Source organism: Microtus oregoni, unplaced genomic scaffold (assembly GCF_018167655.1).
Source record: "Microtus oregoni isolate MIOR12 unplaced genomic scaffold, Mior012 000054F_ref0000373, whole genome shotgun sequence".
NCBI classification, from domain to species: domain Eukaryota; kingdom Metazoa; phylum Chordata; class Mammalia; order Rodentia; family Cricetidae; genus Microtus; species Microtus oregoni.
In genome coordinates this window covers 85,508-107,564 of record NW_024543830.1, presented here as the reverse complement: position 1 = coordinate 107,564, position 22,057 = coordinate 85,508, and the positions used below count along the sequence as shown (strand labels likewise).

Sequence of the window (22,057 nt, the reverse complement as noted above, 5' to 3'; positions counted from 1 at the left end):
CAGCCACTTGGGGACTGCACCATCCCTGCCTGAGACTGGCTGCTTTCGGTACCTGCTCCTCACTGCCGCTGCTTGGGGACTTGCAACATTCTGCCACTGCAGCCACTAGGGGATACCCAGCACAGCGTTTCTGCAGCTGAGCCCCTCGGGATCCGCAGCATTTTCACTTAATCCATTACACGAATGATCAACTTTCTGGGTATATTTGGAGACTGTGTTGCTTAACTGATTCTAAATGGAGTTTGGTGTGAGACACTAAAACAAAGCACCTAGTAAATGGTGAAGCTGGTGAATACCTCATATGCGATCTTCCTGTGTCTGATTGCAAGACTGACGAGGGAACTAGAAATGAAACTGAAAAGACAATTCTAGACAAGGTGGTCTTGGAACTTGGATCTGACTTACTTGTAACTCTCCCACAGCTCCCGAACACTCACCTGTCAAGATGTCCTGCCAGCAGAGCCAGCAGCAGTGCCAGCCCCCTCCCAAGTGTGCCCCCAAGTGCCCTCCCAAGTGCCAGACCCCAAAGTGTCCCCCAAAGTGTCCTCCTAAGTGTCCCCCTAAGTGCCCTCCTGTGTCTTCCTGCTGTAGTCTGGGTTCTGGGGGCTGCTGTGGTTCCAGTTCCGGAGGCTGCTGTGGTTCAAGCTCCGGGGGCTGCTGCAGCTCTGGGGGTGGTGGCTGCTGCCTGAGCCACCACAGGCCCCGCAGATCTCTCCGTCGCCATCGTCACAGCTCTGGATGCTGTAGCAGTGGTGGCAGCAGTGGCTGCTGTGGCAGCAGCGGGGGCAGCAGTGGATGCTGTGGCAGCAGCGGGGGCAGCAGTGGCTGCTGTGGCGGCAGCAGTGGTGGCAGCAGCCAGCAGTCTGGGGGCTGCTGTTGACCTGGGCTGTGAGAACACTTGAAGCTGTGCAGGAGGAAACCATGTTCAGAAGACCTAGCCCCACCTGCTATTCTGCCTTCTCCTCCTGCCCTCCATCTCGAGGTCACTACAGTACTGAAGTTTAACTGTGGAGGTTCTAAATTTGTTCCTATATTGCTTCCTCCCTTCTGGGTTTCAGAGAAATAAAGCCTTTCCCCCATGGTCCTCACCAGACTCTTGTTTGTTTTGCATCCCCAGCAGTCTGTCCTGGCAACTATGGATGAGGAGTGCCCTGACAGCATTTTATACGCCCAAATGACAAGGGCGGGGACCCTCTCCTTACTTGGGAAAACCTATATTGGGGAAATCTGTTTTAAAATGGGTAATTTCTTCCAGGGTTGGATAAGAAACCACATAATTCTCACTCTGGAGGTGAAAGATTGTCTCTGTTGTTCTTTCCCAGTCCCCAGGGCCTAAGACACTCTTATGGAGACTGACAGATCCTTCATGGCCCAGGGCTCAAGTATGAGGTAAACTTCTCTGGTCTTTCCCTTTTGGGTCTCTGATCAGTTCTTTCAGGTAGGCTCATGTTTTATTTCTCCAGTGACAGTTTTTACAGTTGAGTATATGTTAAAAGCCTGCTTACACGCAAAAGCTAGGTCCTTTGGGTGGTTTAGTCAAGGAGGTGAGGCCTCCAGCTGGCTCACAACAGAAATGCCCACTCCTTGGCCCAGGGTTTGGAACTTTCCCAATCTCTTCAGTATCCTTGGGTGTTAGGTCTTCGTAGTAGTTGTCATTTATTTGAACCATTGGTGCATTTACACAGACCCCTAAACACTCCACTTCTTTAACATTGAAGAGTTGGTCAGGTGTAGTCTCTCCAACCTTTATTCCAAGCTTTCTTTAAAGGGTCTCCAATATTCTGTCAGAACCTCGAAGCATACAAGGTGTAGTAGTGCAGACCTGAATGTGGTACTTTCCAACTGGCTTTCGATTATACATTGTATAATATGTTGCTACTTCATGTACTCTCATTGGAAGTACATGTAAAACTTCTGCCACCTTGTTCATAGCAGATATGGACAACCATCCATTCTGCCTTGGGCTAGATCCAGGACTGGAAGCACAGCTGCTGCTTTATGCCCTTCTGGGTAGTTTTTCACTATTGCCTCTATCCTCTTATATTTTTCTGGTGTGAAATCAAATGGAGTATCTGGGTTATTCTCAGGACTATCTCTATGCACAAATAAGGCTCCTCCAGCCCCATTTTGCACAGCTGTCTTATGCAAATTCCTTATATGTCTTACCCACTGAGCAGTGAGGCCAGTTGCCCTGGCCTGCAGTGCCAAGAAAAACATAATGGACACAAAGTTCTCCAATCCTGACTGCTCTAGGCTGATTCCAGAGGAACGGGACTGGCCTCTGATCAGTTCTTGACCCAGTGTCAAGCAAAGGTGACTTGTCACGGTCCAGCCTCTGTCCCTACATTCCAGGGTAGGGTGTGTGGATCAAAAGTGTTGGGCAGAAGAAACAGATACAAAAGAAACACAGAGACACAGGACAGTACTGGGAGGGCAATCCAGTGAATATTGAATGTGCCCACATTTATTTCTTATTATCTTTGAATATCCCAATTGACAAGAGGGAAAGAAAACAAAAGACTTTTTTTTTTTTTTAAATCATGGTGCAAAGAACAAGCAAAGTGATTACCATCTTAATACCCTAAACACCAAGTAACCACACCCTAGGTCAAGATATCCTTGTCAGTAGCCAAACCTTAAGTCAAACTGCTTGTCATTAAGGAACAAGAATAGGCCTGAACTCTCTTTAGTCAGGGTGGAATGGACCCACTTCTGTGGCCCCTACAAAGACTGCATGTGAGTTATTTTTCTCCGTCTTTCATGAAAATCCCTCCTTCTCCAAAAGAGAATTCCCCACAACTCCCATCTGTTTTGGAGGCCAGGATCCTGATGTTATCTGAACAATACAAGAAACTCCTGACACTTCTGTGAATACCACTCTGTTTCAAACTCAGTTTACCAAGGATGCCCAGAGTACAGTGTTTCCAGAGAATGGTCCAGAAGGATGGGATGGGGCACTCAGCTCCTCATTCTCTGAAGACCACACCTTGTCCTGTTCTCCACATTCTTATTGTGAATTGTTACAAGGGCTAATCCCAAACAAGCAGGTTCATGAGCCACAGGTCTCTCATTGTGCACCATTCATGTCTGTAAGGACAAGACCACGTCCAGTCTATTCTTCAAAATCAAAAGAGAGGCCAGAAAGGCTTAGAGTTATCAAGGTATCTACCATGGTTGACCTATGCTGTCACGATATCTGCCATGGCTCTCCTATGCCAGCCCTTCCATGTGGAGGCAGAAACCACGGGCCTGCTGCTGCACTTGAGTAAGCATAATTAAGGATCTTAATCAGTCCTTTAGATTCCTTTCCTGCTCTTTGCTTCCCGGAAACCCAAGGATAATACTTCCTTTATGCAGATCCAACCAGATAAAGAGGGTTGTTTTAAAGTCCTTATGACCTCTCCAGCAAAGTGCAAATCCTTCAGGTGCCAAAACTAGATCTTATTCCTGAAAAAAAAAATACAACAGAGGCAAAGTGAGTAGATAGATTACCCAGAAAGAGACCCATCATGTGAAATAATATCAAATACATTAACTAGGGCATGGTGTTAGTAGAGTTGCTTCATAAACAAAATTTTAAAAATTCATACAATATATTATGGTGACACTTCTGGGTCCATGGTCCAGCTGCAACTGGGGTCTGTGTTGATGTCGTCTCAAAAGGCCTCAGGAGCCAGGAGAAATTAAATCAGAGGGCCATGCTGAATCAGTCCTGCCCTTCAATGCCCTGGGAAAGCTGGCTTTACCTCACCCACTACAGAAAAAGATTTGGCCCTGACCTTCAAGGAACAATAACACCCATCCCTCACTACGTGAGAGGCTGAACCAACCCTGAGAGCACACACGTAGGAGAACTGACTCTGCCCCCTTGCCTGAGGCAGTGAAGGCTGTGGCTCAGAATGACCAGGCTCACAGCTGGGCCTTGGGTTGACTCACCCTAGCATCTACCTTATCTAGGACTTGCTGGAGCTCCTGAAGGGATTGGACCTGTGGAACAATATCTGCAAGATCTCCAAGACTGGGGGGCACCATAAGACATCTCAGAGAAGACCACAGGATATCCCAGTTCTGGTGAGGATCCAGTGAGGGTGGTGTACCAGAAACCAAGAGGCCTTGAACCAGACCAGTGACTCATTGCTGTGAGCATTTGACAGTAGAACTGATGGGAAAAAGGGCACACTGTATGGTACACTGCTCTGAATGCCACCAGGAGGAATGAAGAGGTACTGGGGAGGCAGGAAAGAAGGAGAAACAAAGAGATTTTTGTATTGTTGTTGTTGTAACTTTTGTTTGCTTGCTTACTGTTTTATTTTCTTTTGTGCAGGGGCATAACAGGGATAGGCGAGAATATGGGGGGATCAGGATGTAAGCAGAATTGGAGGGCATGATGTGAAACTCCCAGAGAGTCAATAAGGAATTCAAATTTTAAAAAGGAAAAACAATACATTACCTAAAATAGTTTCCAGTAAAGAATGGAATTTTAAAGTAATCAAAAAGCAGGACTCAGGCTGGAAAAACTGTTTGTTGGGGTCCAGGGGGGTCGCGCAAAGATGGGAACACCATCAAGTCTAATAAACCAGAAACAAACTTTATTCCAGAAACCGTATCCCAGGAAGCAAACTTAAAAATAATGATAAAAAAACACCGCAGGGCACAAAAGCTTATCAGCTAGCTGAGACCACAGCTAGAGGTGGTGTTTGTTTGGCTGTGGTAAAAGGTTAGTTTCAGAATCCACCTTTTATAGTTAGGGCACCAAGCATTAGGTCTGAACAAAGGAAGTTTTATGATCTTTCACTGACCCATATGTCAACATAGATGCTAAGGAGGGGAGTGAGTTTAATGTCCACTCCTGCCCCAGTCAGTATTATCCCACTCTGTAACAGACTATCTGCTGTGGCCTCTCCACCCTCTGAAACCATCCTGGGAACTAAACATCCTGGTGGAACACTATGCTTTCCTCCCTCCTGTGGACCCCTTCAGCATCCTCCTCCTAACCAATTCTCATTCAGTTCTCAATACCTACAAACACTGATTTTACCCAGAACTACCAGTGGCTAAACCTACCAGCATCCCAGAAAAAATCTCTACCAGGAAACACACAGTTACGACACCCTCCAATGAGCCAGGAAGGGAAACAAAAAACAAGGAGCAAGACATCCATCTAACAAAGACAAGACCAGATATCAGTACCTAGAATTACAACCATTCCAGATGCCTCGATGGCAGTGTAAAAACACAATCAACAACAGCCAGGACAATGTGTCTCCACTAGAGACACCAAACCACAGTAGGCCCTGAAAATTACAACATAGCTGAAGAATGAGGAAAAGAGCTCCTTTTCTTTATGAATATGATAAATGTCCTTAAAGAGATAATGATTAAATCCCTAAGAAAAAACCTATGAAAACACAAACTAACAGTGGAAGGAAATGAATAAAATAGTTTATGACCTGAAAGTAGAAATAGGGTCAATAAAAGAAACCCAAACTGGGAAATCTGGAAATGAAAAATTTAGGAACTTAAACAGGAATATTAGAGGCAAGTCTTACCATCAAACAATAGAAAAGAGAAACTTAGGTATTGAAGACATAATAAAAAAAATGAATAATGTCATAGAAAATGTTAAAGCTAACAATATCCTGGCCGCAAACACCCAGAAAATGTGGGACACCATGTGAAGACCAAATGTAGCAATGATAGCAATCATGGAAGAAGAAGAAATCTTGTCAGAGACACAGAAAATGTTTTCAATAAAATCATAGAAGAAAATTTTCCTAGCATAAAGATGCCTATCAAGGTATAAGAAGCTTATAGGACATTAAATAAACTGTACCAGAAAAGAAGTTCCCCTCAGCACATAATAATCAAGAAAAGATACTCCTGTCAGCATATAATAATCAAAACACTAAACATACAGCACAAAGAAGGAACACTGAAAGTTAAAAGAGATTAAGACCAAGAAACCTACAAATGCAGATCTAACATAACACCTGAATTCTCAATAGAGACATTAAAAACCAGAAGGGCCTGGAAAATATCCTATAAACTCTAATAGATCACACATGTCAGCCCAGACTACTACTATACCAACCCAAACTTTCAGTCACAATAGATGGAGAAAATAAGGTATCCCATGATGAAACCAAATTTAGACAGTGTCTGTCTACAAATCCAACATTACAAAAGATACTAGAAGAAAAACTTCAACCTAAAAATGTTAAACTCATCCAAGAAAAAGCAGGGAATAAGGAATCTCAGAGCAACAAAACAAATGAGGGGAAATATATACATATACACCCACCACCACCTCCACCACCACCACCATCACAACAAAATAACAATAATCAGTAAAAACTGTTAATTGATATCATTAAACATCTCTGTTCTCAATTACCTTAAAAAAGAAACAGACTAACAGAATGGAAGTGAAAATAAGACCCATCCTTTTGCTACACCCAAGAAAAACATTTTAACATCAAGGATAGATATCACCTCAAGCATGGAAAGTTGGAAAAAGACATTCCAAGCAAATAAACCTAAAAAACAAGTTTGGGTCTCTATTTTAATATCTGACAAAATAGACTTCAAATCAAAACTAATCAGAAGAGATAGAAAAGGACACTACATACTTGTCAAAGGAAAAATCCACCAAAAGGGCATTGTAAGTCTTAACATCTATGCACAAAACATAAGGGCACCCAAGTTCATAATAGAAGTATTACTACAGCTTAAATCACATATTGACCTTCACAACTTGGTAGTAAGAAACTTCAATTCCTCGCTCTCACAAGCAGATAATTTATCCAGACAAAAACTAATCAGAGAAATGCTGGAGCTAACTCACTAGTTATAAACCCAATGGACCTAACAGATATCTATAGAACATCTTATCCAAACACAAAATAATATACCTTCTTCTCAGCACCTCAAAGGACTCTCTTCAAAATTGACCATATACTTGTACACAAAACAAGTCTCATCAAATATAAAAAAAAGTTGAAACACCATGTATGTTATCTGACTGCCACAAATTAAAACTGGATATGAACAACAGAAAAGTGCTGGAAACTGAACAACTCACCACTTAATAAAAAATTGGTCAAGATAAATTAATAAAGGGAGTAACAACTTTCTAGAATTAAATAAAAATGAATACATAATATGCCTAAACATATGGGACACAATGAAGGTGGTCTTAGTAGTCAAGTTCATAGCACTCAGTGCCTACATTTAAAGAAGGTAGAAATCTCACACTAGTAACTTAACAGAACACCTGAAATTTCTAGACAAAAAGAAATAATGCCCAGAAGGAATAGACAATATGAAATAATCAAACTTGGGGTAAAAATGAAAAAAAAAAGTACAAAGAATCAATTTGTCTTTGAGAAAATCAATTAACTTAACAAATACTTATCTAAATTAACTAAAAGACAGAGAAATATCTAAGTTAACAAAACTAGAAGTAAAAAGAGGGACATAGCAACAAACACTGAGGAAATCCAGAGAATCATAAGGACATACTTTAAAAACCTGTCCTCCACCAAATTGGAAAATATTTCAAAGATGGATAATTTTCTCTAAATATACCATTTACCAAAGCTAAGTCAAAATTTGTTTGGTCAAAGCAACACCTCAGCTCCCTGATATTCCTTTATACAAAAAGTCTAGGTTGTTTGTCTGGGGACTTCACCCAGCTCCTGGCATAAGCCCCTCTCCCCTGGGAGTTGCTTCAGTCCAAACTTCACCTTTGAGAAAGCCCACCAAATGGTAACCCCTCCCCAGGGAAGGTCAAGACCACTCCCACAGGCTATTTAAACCACCCCTGCCCCCAGAAAATGAGCCTGTGGTCTCCAGGTTCCCCTTGGTCTCCCCCTCTCTGTTTTCCCTTCTCAGTGTTTTTCAGGGACACCTGGGAGTATTGCCATCCATTAAACATGGGCATCTTTTAATTTTGTCTGATTTGGTTTGATTGGGATTATTTGTGTCAGTGGAGAGGTTTCTTGGCCAGAAGAAAATACTTAACAAAAATCAGATAAGCAATTTAAACAGACCTATAACCCCCAGTGCAGAAATTCTACCAGACATTCAAAGAAGAGTTAATTGAAATATTCCACAGATTATTTCACAAAATAGAAACGGAAGGGACATTGTCCAAATTCTTTTATGAAGCCACAGTTACCCTGATACCTAAACCATATAAAAACCAGACAAAGTAAGAGAATTGCAGGCCAAATTCCTTTATAAACATAGATGTGAAAATTCAAATAAAATACTTGTAAACTGAATCCAACAATACATCAAAAAGATCACCCACCATGACTAAACGGGTTTTATCACAGAGATGCAGAGATGATTCAATATGAATAAATTGTTAATCATAATCCACCATATGAACAAACTGAAAGACAAAAACCACATGATCATCTTATTAGATATAGAAAAGGCCTTTGACACAATCCAACACTCTTTTTGAAAAAAGTGCTAGAGGGAAGAGAAAAACAACAAACATACCTCAACATAATAAAGATAACAAAACCATAGACAACGTCAACTTAAATGAACCATTCGTTGGTGCTGATTTGATCTCTAAAAGTCCAAGTATCTTTTTGCATTCTAAGTTGGCACTTTCAAAATCCAGAGATTCAATAAGTACTTGCCTATCTTCTGGATCTGTTACCTCTATTTGTACAGCTTTAGTTAATCTTTGTAAAAAGTCACTAAAGGGTTCTCTTGGGTTTTGTATGATTTTAGTATACAATTCAAAATTTATTCCTAGTTCTTGAATACTGTCCTAGGGACAAGATGTGTTCATTATAAACAGCTTGACTCTGTGAATCAGCCTAATGTCCCTCACCATGAATTTGATCTCGAGAGGCCTCAAATCTTTTGACTTGATGTTCCAGGACTTTAGCCTCGTCTCTCCAATAGCACTTCCACTGTTACTGTGGCCCATCTTCTAGCACTGTTGAGACTAATTGAAGCCAATCATGTGGAGTGACCCTATTGCTTAAAATGTCTTTACTAATTCCCTAACAAATAGTGAATGCATGTGATAAGATACTATTACTTTCTTAATATCTTTTAGATCTTTTATACCTTATAGGTTTCCATTTATATTTGGTGTATCCATTTGGGCATTGAATATTTGCTGGCTTTTCAGAGGTAATAACAGGATAAGTAGCTAAAACTCTTGGTCAGTATCTCTAACTCTGAGAGGTACTAGCAATGCTAAATTCTTTGCCTGTACCTTCTCTCCTTGCTTATCAGTTCTGACAAGTTCCTTGATTGATTGAAATCTTTTTAACACTGTCTTTTGTAAATCTTTAATCTCTTGGCCTGTGAATATTTCTAATGATTTTTTTGAAATCAATTAATTTTTGGTTCTCATTCTGCACATGTGATTCCAAGATTTTAAATTTTTCCATTAATGACATCTTCTCATCCTTAGATATTATTTGGATGGTTTGTAGATTCTCTTCCTGGAGAGATGTTCTATCTACTATTTTATCATAACTTTTTAACAGATTTTTGTACCGGGGTAAATAAATGCAAGGCTGATATTAAAGAATATATACAGCTTTAATGTTTAAATTAACTTACAGAACCGAGGTTCCTGTGCAGCCATTTTCACAGGAGGCAGGAAAAGGGAGGAGCCACCTCCCGCGCGCCCGATTTATTCATACGCATTCGCCCGAGGCAAACCCGCCCCCTAAAGGGGCTGGCTTAACCCTACAGATTTTGATTGGCAATTTCAACAGTTTGAATCCTTTCACAAAAATGTCTCAGTACCACTTTGTAAAGTTTTATAACCCATTGACCTGAATTGAATTTTGCCTGTCAAATTAAGGTTATCATTTTCAATAGTATGACTACTTTCAGATAAAGACTGTACCATTCCTAAAATTGCTCATTCTTGACTCTCCTATTAAACCATTTCTCTAAGGATATAAAATGAAGAACAAAACTAAAAGCTACCATAACCATAAAAATATATATACCATGTAGGTCATATAGCTCTTACAGAATTTCAACCGTAGTAGAAACAAACAGGTTGTTAAATTCCTGGATGATGATATTATCTGAAATTATCTTGGGGTTGGTTTACAAATTCAAATTTATTTATTTATCAAACTAATTTATCTCCATTACAATGTTCAGAAAATTGTTGTTGGTGTAATAATCTTGATTGGCCAGCAGATGTCACAGTTGTGGCACAGGAGAACTCACCCTGGTGTTTAGAATGAAGGAGAGCTGATGGGTTGATCAACTCAGCAATCAGCTGAATAGCTTCTGCAGGGCAAATGACACCATTACTTCGATGAAGTGGCAGCCTACAGAATGAGAAAAGATTTTTTTTACCAACCACACATCTGATAGAAGGGAAATATACAAAATATAAAAAGAGCTTAAAAGGACAATGGCACGGGGTTTTGAACCTACTTAATGTGCTGGCTTTGTGGGAGCCTAGCCAGTTTGGATGTTCACCTTCCTAGAAATGGACGGAGGGGGGAGGACCTAGGACTTACCACAGGGCAGGGAACCCTGACTGCTCTTTGGACTGGAGAGGGAGGGAGAGAGGAGTGGGGGGAGGGGGAGAAGGGTGGGAGGAGGGGGAGGGAAATGGGAGGCTGGGAGGAGGTGGAAACTTGTTTTTTTTTCTCCTTTTCTCAATTAAAAAAAAGTTTAAAAAAAAACCCTGAATTTACTTGTAAGAGCATTGTTTCATAATTTGTAATTGTTAAGTAGTTTAACAAAACAATAAAAATCTCTATTGTATTTCCTTGAAAGAAGAACACTTTTCATTTGAATTGCTTCTTGCATAGAGCTGTCGTTCTTCACCTATATTCAATATGACAAGGAAAATTTGCCTTTGTTTTCCTTTTAGGAAACACCTTGATAGCTGAAAACCCTGAGTGTGACAACTGCTAGTCAAGATGTTAATATAAAATAAAGCCAAGTCCACAGGGCCCCAGTCTTCTTTCAGAGAGCATGCTACTCACACATTACATACCTATACCCATGCGTGTCAGCTGAGGACCTGGGTGTTGTCATGTACAGAGGCACAGGTTTGGACCAGATACATCTCATGGCAGTTGCCTTAGAAGTCAAGAGCCGAGCTGAGCAGAGCTGTCATTGTGGAAGCCAGGTACCAATTCCTGGTCTCTCCCTGTTACCTGAATGGAGAGCAAACGTCAGTTCAGGTGTGACATTGGCAGGTCTGTCACCACAGTTTGGAAACACGTGCCTCAGTCTGTCTCAGTAGGTCACCTATGAGGTGACCTGAGTCATAAGGAATAGCTCTCTATACATTGAGACATCAATGATGATGTTAGTGAGAGGCTTAGACAGCATAAAACCACTACTGCATACATAGTACTGTGTTCAACTACTGAAGATAAGAAACATACAGCCCCTAACAAATGTTGCCAATGAATGAATGATAACTGCATTAAACATGATGAATTAAAAGAACAAAAGTGGAACCCAGCTGCATTACCCTGGCAGTTAAAGTATGTGGCATACGTTTAAGGGAAAATCATAACCAAAGTACCAAAAATAACATCATTGACCTAAGAATGGTGTTGAGAGCAGGTGGAAATGGACCAGGAAGAGGTACCACAAAAGCCTATCTATCTGTTATATGTGGGATGCAGTCCTCAACAAGTCTTTGTTAGCAACTTAGTATTCATTAGAACTGTTTAAGGCTTTTTAAAATTGGGTCTGATGTTGCATTGAACTACTGCTCGACAAAGGAGATTTGGGTGCCATATTTTGACCATAGGATTTTTTTTTAATTTTAAATTCTGATTTATTTCGTGATAGCAATCAATCTGATGTAATTTGTCACCATTAAATCTTTTTGGTTTAAGTTTTCAGAAAAGACACCAAAGGAATAATAGGTACAGGAACCGAGACGAGATATAAAACAGGTTGGGACAGGAGTAGAGGTGGCTTAATAGGTAGATTATTTGTGTAATGGAAAATATAGATTGTTGTCAAGGTGATAGCCTTTTGTTTTTGGTGACAAATTTCTTATACCTATGTTATGAAGAAAAATAAAAAATCCATTGAAATGTGGGTACTTTGGGGTTTAGAGAAAAATTGTGTCCTAAGAGGGGTGGCTCTGTTGGTTAAGTGCTGTGAAAATGGGACAATCTAATTTTGGGTTTCTGGTTCCTATGTAAAAAGCAGGGCATGATGTTGCTTGCCTATAACCCTAGCATTGGGGAGTCAGAGGCAGGAGGACCCATGAGACTTGCTTACTAGTTAATCTTGCCAAATCTTCATGCTCCTGTTCATTGAGAATCTATGTGGGATTCCCCTCTGTATGCTGTGAATATGTTTTATTACTGTTGTTTAATAAAGTACCTTCTTTGGCCTATGGCAGGGCAGAATATAGTAAGTCAGGAAATCTGAGCAGAAATAGAGGAGGAAAGAAGGCAGAATCAGGGAGATGCCATGCAGCTGCTGAAGGAGAAAGACACTGGAAACTTACCAGCAGGACACAGCACATAGATTAATAGAAATGGGTTAATTTAAGAGTTAAGAGTTAGTTAATAAGAAGCCTGAGCTAATAGGGCAAACAGTATTGTAATTAATACAGTTTTTGTGTGATTATTCGGGTCTGGGAAAAAAAGAGCAGTCTCAGTTTACAAGAATCTAGTTCAAAAGGCGAGGAGGGGAGTGACAGGGCAAGACAGCTGATTGACATAGGATTTTTGATATGTGTAAAGAGTAGATGCATTTAGAAAAGGAAGGTAGTAGACAGATGATAAATAGATAAATGGTAGAAGATAGAGAGGTATGCATCTCTCTATGCAGACTCTCTACACATGTTTAGAAATATCCATGTATCTCTAACACATTTCACTCGAGCTAATCCTTCTCAAGTTACCCTGCTTCATTTTGTTCTCAAAATGTTGGCAATTCCAGAGTCAACCAGCATTCATGGAGAACTGAATTTCCTTTGTCTATACTTCACTGATTTTTTTCTTTTCGAGTACTGTTAAAGTATGATTCTCTACAACCATGCCATTCTATAATGAACACAGACTGTTTCGATTAAAGGTCAAAAAAAGCACAAGTTCAAAGTAGCTTCATGTGCAACCTGTGCACATGGAGAAAACCAATGAAAATTAAGAGGCAGAGAAAGAACACAGAGGTTTAACAACAACACAGACACATTGTTGTGAATTATTAAGGACTGATTCCTTTGTATTATTTCTTTACTTTTGAGAGTATATATAATTACATAATTTTCCTTTCCCTTTCCTCCTTCCAAAGTCTCCTATGTAACCCTATGTAACTCTCATTCAAATCGATGACTTCTTTTTTCAGTAATTTTTGTTACATGTAAGAGAACCAGGCCTCAGCAGAACCACAGCCATAGCACAAAGACCTGAGCTGGATTCAGTGCCCCTGACTGACCCTGACCTTAGCCGTAGTTATAGAAAGAACCATAAACAATCCCCCACAGAGAGAGGACAATCAGAAACTAACAACTCTAGGTGTCCTCATGCTGAGACTAAAAAATTGCAGTTCCCCAGATCCAAGATAGTCAATCAGCTCAGTCCAGATACTCCTAACAAGGGTTTGAGCCAATTCCAAATCTGTAACTATGCAATTTTGGAATCCCCCAGTTCCCTCTTGACTAGGCACTATAAAAGCCCATGTCCTGTGCTGTTTGAGGTCTCTCCTACTCTGTTGCTGTCACTTCAGACTGATGGAGAGGCCCAAGTTAACTTGCATTAAAGTGTCTTTGCTTTTGCATCAAATCAGGTTTCTTGGTGGTCTTTTGGACTTTGGGCACAACAATATATACATACATATATACGTTATAAATACACATCACACACACACACACACACACACACACACACACACACACACACACTTGGGCTACAGGTTGTAAATATCACATTAAGAACCAGAGGGAAATGGAAGAAGATGGAGAAATGACTGGTTACTCTGCTGGTATGCCAAGTTTAAGGATCCAAGAATCCACTTCCTCTCCTTACTCGTAAGCCATGATCTAAGAAAGAGGCAGCAACTAGAACTATGAATTTACATATGAGTAAGGCTAGTGAGGAACATCTAGTCATCACCAGTCACATGACCATGTAGGGGTAGGAGGCAGAGCATCCCATGTCCAGACACTGTGCGCTGAGGCAGAGCTCACGATCAGAATAAAAGGGCTGAGGGACAGGACACTTCCATCACTCATCTCCTGAGATACTCACAGATCGTGAGCTGCCTGTCTTCTTGGTAAGTGACCATGGGAGGCAAGAGCAGAGACTTTTCCCAAGGGGTTGCCAGACTAGACCTGGAGAGGAGCCTCAGAAGGGTCTCCTCTCCCCCCCCCCCCCCCCGAGGCCATATTGATAGATCATAAAACATGGTGAAGAGTGAGGGGTGAGGAAATGGGGACATGGACACACAGAAGCCACAGCCTTGATTTTGAGAGACATGAGAAACAGTAGGGACCTTCTGGCTCTGGAGAGAACAAAGTATCTTCAGGAACCGTCAGGATAAGACATTGAGCACAGAGAACTGTGCATCTGGGCAGGCACGGGGAGGGGGAGAAAGGGCCTGTGAAGAAAATTTCCCCTAACTCCTGAAGAAGAACTGGAGTCAGGAAAGGACAACAGGGTCTCACTTTTACTTGGGGAAGAAAGAAAGTCCTGGTTCTGGGATCTGCTCACAACAGGATAACACCTTGCCTCCCTTAGCCTAAGAAGGTGATGATTTGGATACCTCTGAACTTTCAAAGCAGGGATTTGTACTCCCATGGTATCTCTGAGAGGGCTTACAGTTTTCTCTTTCAGGGGCTGAGCTTACTCCCTCAGTGACATAGAAGGTGTATTGAAATATTGACCTTAAACTAAAGTCATCTTCAAGTCCTGTCTGCTCTTTCCTTTTACAGTCACTGTTCCGTGAAATAACCCGTATACTGGCACATCCAGGAGTACTAAGAAAGGCAGACATTTTGCCATTATCTTTAGTTGTTCATTTAGCATGCTGGATACAACTTGACAATTAGTATCTCACTTACATGGTTGTCTGAGGTTCTGAATTCATAATGAACACAATGTGACAGATTGAATATTTTATAAGCAAAATAAAATAACTGTAGAAATTATTTGATGCTGACCAGTGAAATTTCTATGTGGCCAGAATGGTTCAAGTGTCCACAGTGTCTGACATGTTTGTGATTCTCTTGCAGCTCCTGAACACCCACAGGCTGAGATGTCCTGCCAGCAGAGCCAGCAGCAGTGCCAGCCCCCTCCCAAGTGTCCTCCCAAGTGCCAGACCCCAAAGTGTCCCCCAAAGTGTCCTCCTAAATGCCCTCCTGTCTCTTCCTGCTGCAGTCTGGGTTCTGGGGGCTGCTGTGGTTCCAGTTCCGGGGGCTGCTGTGGTTCAAGCTCCGGGGGCTGCTGCAGCTCTGGCGGTGGTGGCTGCTGCCTGAGCCACCACAGGCCCCGCAGATCTTTCCGTCGCAGACACCAGAGCTCTGGGTGCTGTAGCAGTGGTGGCGGCAGTGGATGCTGTGGTAGCAGTGGTGGCAGCAGCCAACAGTCTGGTGGTTGTTGCTAAAGCTGAAGAAGACTTCATTAGGTGTTGCAGGAGGAAGCCATGCTTAGCAGGCTGGTCCAGACCTGCTTCCCTCTCCTCTGGTTTCTCTCCTTGGATTTTGCTCTGAGATGCTGACATCTGTGAAAGGTTTTGTATTCCACTCACCAGATAACAGTGCCCCTTTGCCTCTTTGTTACAAATAAAAAAGCTTGGGCCACCAGTCCTGAGAAGACTCTTGTTCATTTCTCAGCATCGTCCTCATCCCATGCCTTAGTCATCTGGTGTAGGCTTTTCCTCTGTAAGATGTGATTACCATTAATGAATAAAGAAACTGCTTTGGACCTATAGCAGCACAGAACTTTGCTAGGCCGGGAAAACTAAACTGAACTCTGGGAGAAAGAACAGCAGAGTCAGAGAAAAGTCGTGTAACCTCGCCAGAGACAAATGCTGGAACTTTAGCCAGTAAGCCACAGCCATGTGGCAATGCACAGATGAATGGAGATAGATTAAATTAATATGTAAGAGTTAGTCAATAAGAAGCTAGAGCTAATGGGCCAAGCAGTGATTTAAATAATATGGTTTCTGTGTGATTGTTTCCGGGCTAAGCAGCTAGGAACCAGCAAGCGGCCCTGCAAACAACAGTCATCTTTTTCTGCTGACAGAGAGTGACACTCTGAGTTTTTGTACCCTGTTAGACGCGTATGTGCATCTATAACTTTGTACCAGCAGTTCAGCTGTATCTGTAAGGACTGATTTTTGGTTTTTTTTTGGGGGGGGGGGTTGATAACTTAAAAATGGCAGTCACTCTTCACAATTATAAAACTTGGAGACAAACCCAGATCGATGGAATTGAAGGAGAATGTTCCCTATGAGGCACTCACTGGAAGGACAAGGATAAACCCTGCGATTAAAGCAGAACAAACAAGACACTGACCACTTTTCTTCAACATTAGCTATTAGTACTCTTTTTTAGACAAAATTTTAACTAGAATTGTAAAGATTAGCATAGTTTCCATCCCTTCATTTTGCTGCTGTAGCTGAGTTGTAACAATGTGGGAACTTCCGCACTGCTGACCACTGCAATGGTCTCCCTCCTTCCCTTCTGCTGGGGGCTGCTGAAATCTTTACATTGAAGAGATCAGCACTCAAGAGCAATCTTTGCCTGTGCCTGCTCCATCTTCTGTGATTTGTTTTCAGATCAAGTCAGTGCAGTTGCACTAAGACAATGGTTTCACTGAACTGTGGACACCCTCAGGTCTCTAACTCTGCCCCCTCCCCCATCCTTAGCAGGAAACAGGCTTTGTTGTCATTTTCCCAGTGTCACTTCACACTCAAGCGGCACCCAAATGCAGTCTTTCGTCCTTCAGCCTTCTGTTTTAAGTTTACGTACACATGTGTAATAACATTTAAAAATGTCCTAAAACATTTAAATCACAGTGTTATACATAATTTAAACACAATGAAATTCATTATATAAATGAAAAGTTGAACTACCCTTCCACTATCATTTAGAGTTATATGCCATAAAGAGTAATAATGTACACGCTGTGAATATTGTGAGAACTTGCCATTTGCTATTTGAGCAATTTATAAAAGAGAATAGTCCTCCTACAACATACAAATGAAACTGCGACTGAACATAATTTCAATAAAATTAATTATATGTTATAGGAAGCACCATTGAACTGATAGAAGATTTCAGTTTAGAAGCATATAATACACATTACACATTCCTACACGTGCACAGGTATTTCAATCTAAACTCCATAAATGATAGAAAATGTGCAATATTTTTCCTTCCATAATGCTATGGCTGTGCTCATATATTCAACTGTAAGTGACTTAACTTTTTATTAGGACTCAATACAATTCCATTGATTATGCACACCACATTTTCTTTCGTTTTAGGAAGCTTTCATTGAAGAACTCTTATACTTCCTTGCTCCTATTTTTTCCAAGGTTTTCTTTCTTTATTTTCTTTTTAAGATTCCATGAACATGGCTCTTTCCGGTTTCTCTGTTAAAAATTACAGTGTTGGCTTACAGAGATGTCACTGAACTTGGAATATAGTTTTGTACAATATCACTTTGTTGAACATTGTATGGAAATTTATTCCAGTTAAAAATTAGGGCGTTTGGCCATTTGAACTTCTTCTGTTGAGAATTCTCTGTTCAGTTCAGTGCCCCATTTTTTAATTGGGTTAATTAGCATTTTAAAGTCTAGTTTCTTGAGTTCTCTATATATTTTGGAGATCAGACCTTTGTCTGTTGCGGGGTTGGTGAAGATCTTCTCCCAGTCAGTAGGTTGCCTTTGTGTCTTAGTGACAGTGTCCTTTGCTTTACAGAAGCTTCTCAGTTTTAGTAGGTCCCATTTATTCAATGTTGCCCTTAATGTCTGTGCTGCTGGGGTTATACATAGGAAGCGATCTCCTGTGCCCATCTGTTGTAGGGTACTTCCCCCTTTCTCTTCTATCAGGTTCAGTGTGTTCGGGCTGATATTGAGGTCTTTGATCCATTTGGACTTGAGTTTTGTGCATGGTGATAGATATGGGTCTATTTTCATTCTTCTACAGGTTGACATCCAGTTGTGCCAGCACCATTTGTTGAAGATGCTTTCTTTCTTCCATTGTATACTTTTAGCTCCTTTATCGAAAATGAGGTGTTCATAGGTTTGTGGGTTAAAATCCGAGTCTTCTATATGATTCCATTGGTCGACTTCTCTGTTTTTATGCCAGTACCACACTGTTTTCATTACTGTATCTCTGTAATAGAGTTTGAAGTCAGGGATGGTAATGCCTCCAGAAGATCCTTTATTGTATAGGATTGTTTTGGCTATCCTGGGTTTTTTGTTTTTCCATATAAAGTTGATTATTGTCCTCTCCAGATCTGTGAAGAATTTTGATGGGACCTTGATGGGGATTGCATTGAATGTATAAATTGCCTTTGGTAGAATTGCCATTTTTACTATGTTGATCCTCCCAATTTAAGAGCAAGGGAGATCCTTCCATTTTCTGGTATCCTCTTCAATTTCTTTCTTATTTGTATTATTTGTAATAGCCAGAACCTGGAAACAACCTAGATGCCCTTCAATGGAAGAATGGATTAAGAAAGTATGGAATATATACACATTAGAGTACTACGCTGCGGTAAAAAACAATGACTTCTCGAATTTTGCATGCAAATGGATGGAAATAGAAAACACTATCCTGAGTGAGGTATCCCAGACCCAAAAAGATGAAAATGGGATGTACTCACTCATAATTGGTTTCTAGCCATAAATAAGGGTCACGGAGACTACAATTGGTGAACCTAAAGAAACTAAATAAGAAGGTGAACCCAAGGAAAAACATATAGTTATCCTCTTGGCTAAGGGAAGTAGACAAAATTGCCGGGGAGAAAATTGGGATCTTGGGGGTGGGGTGGGATGGGGGTAAGGGGAGATGGGGAGAGAAAAGTTAGAAGGGAAGGAGGTCGGGCCTTGGGAAAACAGGAGGATTGGGATAAAGGAAGGTTGGACAGGGGAGCACGGAACCACAAGTCTTAGTTAAGGGAGCCACTTTAGGGTTGGCAAGAGACTTGACCCTAGAGTGGCTCTCAGGAGCCCATGGTAATGTCCCCAGTTAGTCCCTTGGGCAGCTGAGGATAGGCAACCTGAAATTGCTATCCTATAGCAATACTGACGAATATCTTGCATACCACCATAGAACCTTCATCTGGTGATGGATGGAGATAGAGACAGAGACCCACACTGGAGCACTGGTCTGAGCTCCCAAGGTCCCAATGAGGAGCGGAAGGAGGGAGAAGATGAGCAAGGAAGTCGGGACCATGAGGGGCGCACCCAACCACTGAGACAAGGGGGCTGATCTAGTGGGAGCTCACCAAGGCCAGCTGGACTGTGACTGAAAAAGCATGGGATAAAACCGGACTCTCTGAACATGGCAAACAATGAGGGCTGATGAGAAGCCAAGAACAATGGCACGGGGTTTTGACCCTACTTCATGTTCTGGCTTTGTGGGAGCCTAGCCAGTTTGGTTGTTCACCTTCCTAGACATGGACAGAAGGGGGCGGACCTTGGATTTTCCACAGGGCAGGGAACCCTGACTGCTCTATGGACTGGAGAGTGAGGGGGAGAGGAGTTTGTGGGAGGGGGAGAAGGGTGGGAGGAGGGGGAGGGAAATGGGAGGCTGGGAGGAGGCGGATACTTTTTTTTCCTTTTCTCAATAAAAAAAAAAAGAAAAAAAATTAGGGTGTTTTACATATGGGATACTATAGTCTTCAAACAGACAATTTATCTTCTGTCTTTCTCTACCAAACCTCTAGCTGAGATTTGAGAGTGAAGGAAGTGTACACTCTTGTCATGGTATACATTATAAAGGAAGTCGCTTGACATTTACCTCACCCAGAAAATAGTTGAGGTATCTTTTCCCTTTCTAATTTCCTCAGAACTTTTTTTTTTTTTTTTTTTTTTTTTTTTTTTCCAAAACAAGATTTCTCTGTAGCTTTGGGATCTGTTCTGGAACTCACTTTGTAGACCAGGCTGGCTTTGAAATCATAAAGACCCACTTGTCCCTGCCTCCCGAGTGCTGGGATTAAAGGTGTGCACCACCAACACCCAGGTTCCTCAGCGCCTTAATCATGAATGATGTTTGAGTTTGGTGTGTCATTTTGCCACCAGTGGGGAAGATTTTCACAATCCTGTCTAAGTCTATCCGTACACTCTGTTTCATTTAATGCTTAGTAATTGCTCAAGCATCTTAGTATTTATGAAGTCATACCAACCACTATGGTAAACTATTTTTCAATGTGCTCTATTTTCAATGTTGTAATAAAATATTTATTAATTCATTAATTTTCTTACGTGTATGTCTTGCACTTTGATGATATTCACCCCTTTTCATCGCACTAAGACCTATAAGACATCTTTTTATGTCTTCTTCCAAATTCAAATTCTCTTCTTGGTTTTGTTTACTAACACGAAATTCTGCTCTGCTCATAGACTCCTGAGTGTGGAGACATCCTCTGGAGCAAGACAGCCTGGGAGTGGCCACGGATGTGCAGAAAACTGGATCTTTGAAACCTGAAGTCAAAACTGTCTACATCAACTCAGCTTGCAGACAGCCACAATCTACTGTGGTTGTTATGAATGAGCCTGTCGACAAGGCTTTGCTTTGTCCCTGCCTGACCTCTGACTGTGACAATCTTATCACAACCCCCTCTGTAATGGTCCTTGAGTCTTGGGAAGGGTGTGACACAGATGTCTCATTGTTGACTGATAATATGCAGATACTTCTTCTCTGAACTTTGATCAGCTGTGATGCACTGCATGAATTTTGTGTCGATGGCACAAAATTGTTGTTCTGATAAGGTCTGAGGAGTGTGATCCAGAGTGTTGTTGTCTCTACAGTCTGCAAACACCAGCGCCAGCAGAAGAAGCATCCCTGTGAAGCAGGAAGAAAGTACAACCATGTGTGGATGTGGATTGGCCAACAATTAGATGCCCTTGCCTGAAGCTGCTGATCTTTGGGGATAGAAGGAATGAGGTTTATGGTAAACAGAAATGTGCTTTATCAGATTACAAGTAAAACTGAATTTGACTTCTGGTCATCCAATAAGAATTCTTCTACCTGGTGAGGGTCCTTCTGTTCAGGATATTGTCACCAGCACTCCCGTTGTGAGGGATGGGACACTTTGGACCTAACAGACAGAGCCCCCCGTCCTTGTTCCAGAAGCCATCTCCAAGCTTCAAGTGCCAGCACGGGAAGAACTAGGCTTTCTCCTAGGTATCTCACTGGATGTAAAAACCAGACTTAAGGGCAGGCTGCATGCAGCATCAGATAACCAGCAATGAACTCAGTGGTATTTTGGATACTTTTGTCTCATAATGTTTTAGCTGAACATTTTTTAAATGCTAATGATCTTTTATTTATATATTATGGTTTCTGATTTTGTGTTTATAGGAATTTTACATTTGAACAAATGTTGTTGGCTCCACATATATATGTTTCTAGTGTGTTTTCTTTTTATATTTTTAAATTTATTGTATTTGATTTTGTTTATTTTACATAATGATACGGTTTCCGTTCCCTCCGGTTCCCTCCTCTTCTCCCCTGCCTTGTTTATTCTGTTTTGTTTGTTTTTCACTTGCCTGATTTCTTTCTAAAGAGAGAGAGAAAGAAGTCATAGATTTGAAGGAGGTGAGGAGTATCTGGGAGTATACAAAGGAGGAGGGAACCTGATCAGAATATATTCTATGAAAAGAATTGTTTTCAATTAAAACTGAGAGTTCTGCCTACACTGTCATGTAAGTATCGTGGGCTAACCGATTGCGCCACGTGCAGTTAGAAAACTTCATTTTGAGTGAAGTAACCGAGACACAGAAAAACAATTATCACATGTACTCACTCATAAGTGGTTATTAAATATAAAGTAAAGAAAACCAGCCTATAATCACAATCCCAGAGAACTTAGACAACAATGAGGACCCT

General features: G+C 41.3%; 1 protein-coding gene and 1 pseudogene across 1 annotated transcript; one reads left to right on the top strand and one right to left on the bottom strand.

Annotated features, from left to right (window-relative positions):
- Positions 1 to 445: 445 nt before the first annotated feature.
- On the top strand, positions 446 to 880 carry LOC121437762 (late cornified envelope protein 1C-like). Its single transcript, XM_041637839.1, has one exon. It carries the CDS (start codon positions 446 to 448, stop codon positions 878 to 880), a length of 435 nt encoding a protein of 144 aa, XP_041493773.1.
- Positions 881 to 1,501: 621 nt separating this feature from the next.
- LOC121437761 lies at positions 1,502 to 2,169 on the bottom strand (annotated as a pseudogene).
- Positions 2,170 to 22,057: the final 19,888 nt, after the last annotated feature.

Excerpts from the sequence above, each read along its gene's own strand:
- LOC121437762 (XM_041637839.1), top strand. The coding sequence starts at position 446 with ATGTCCTGCCAGCAGAGCCAGCAGCAGTGCCAGCCCCCTCCCAAGTGT.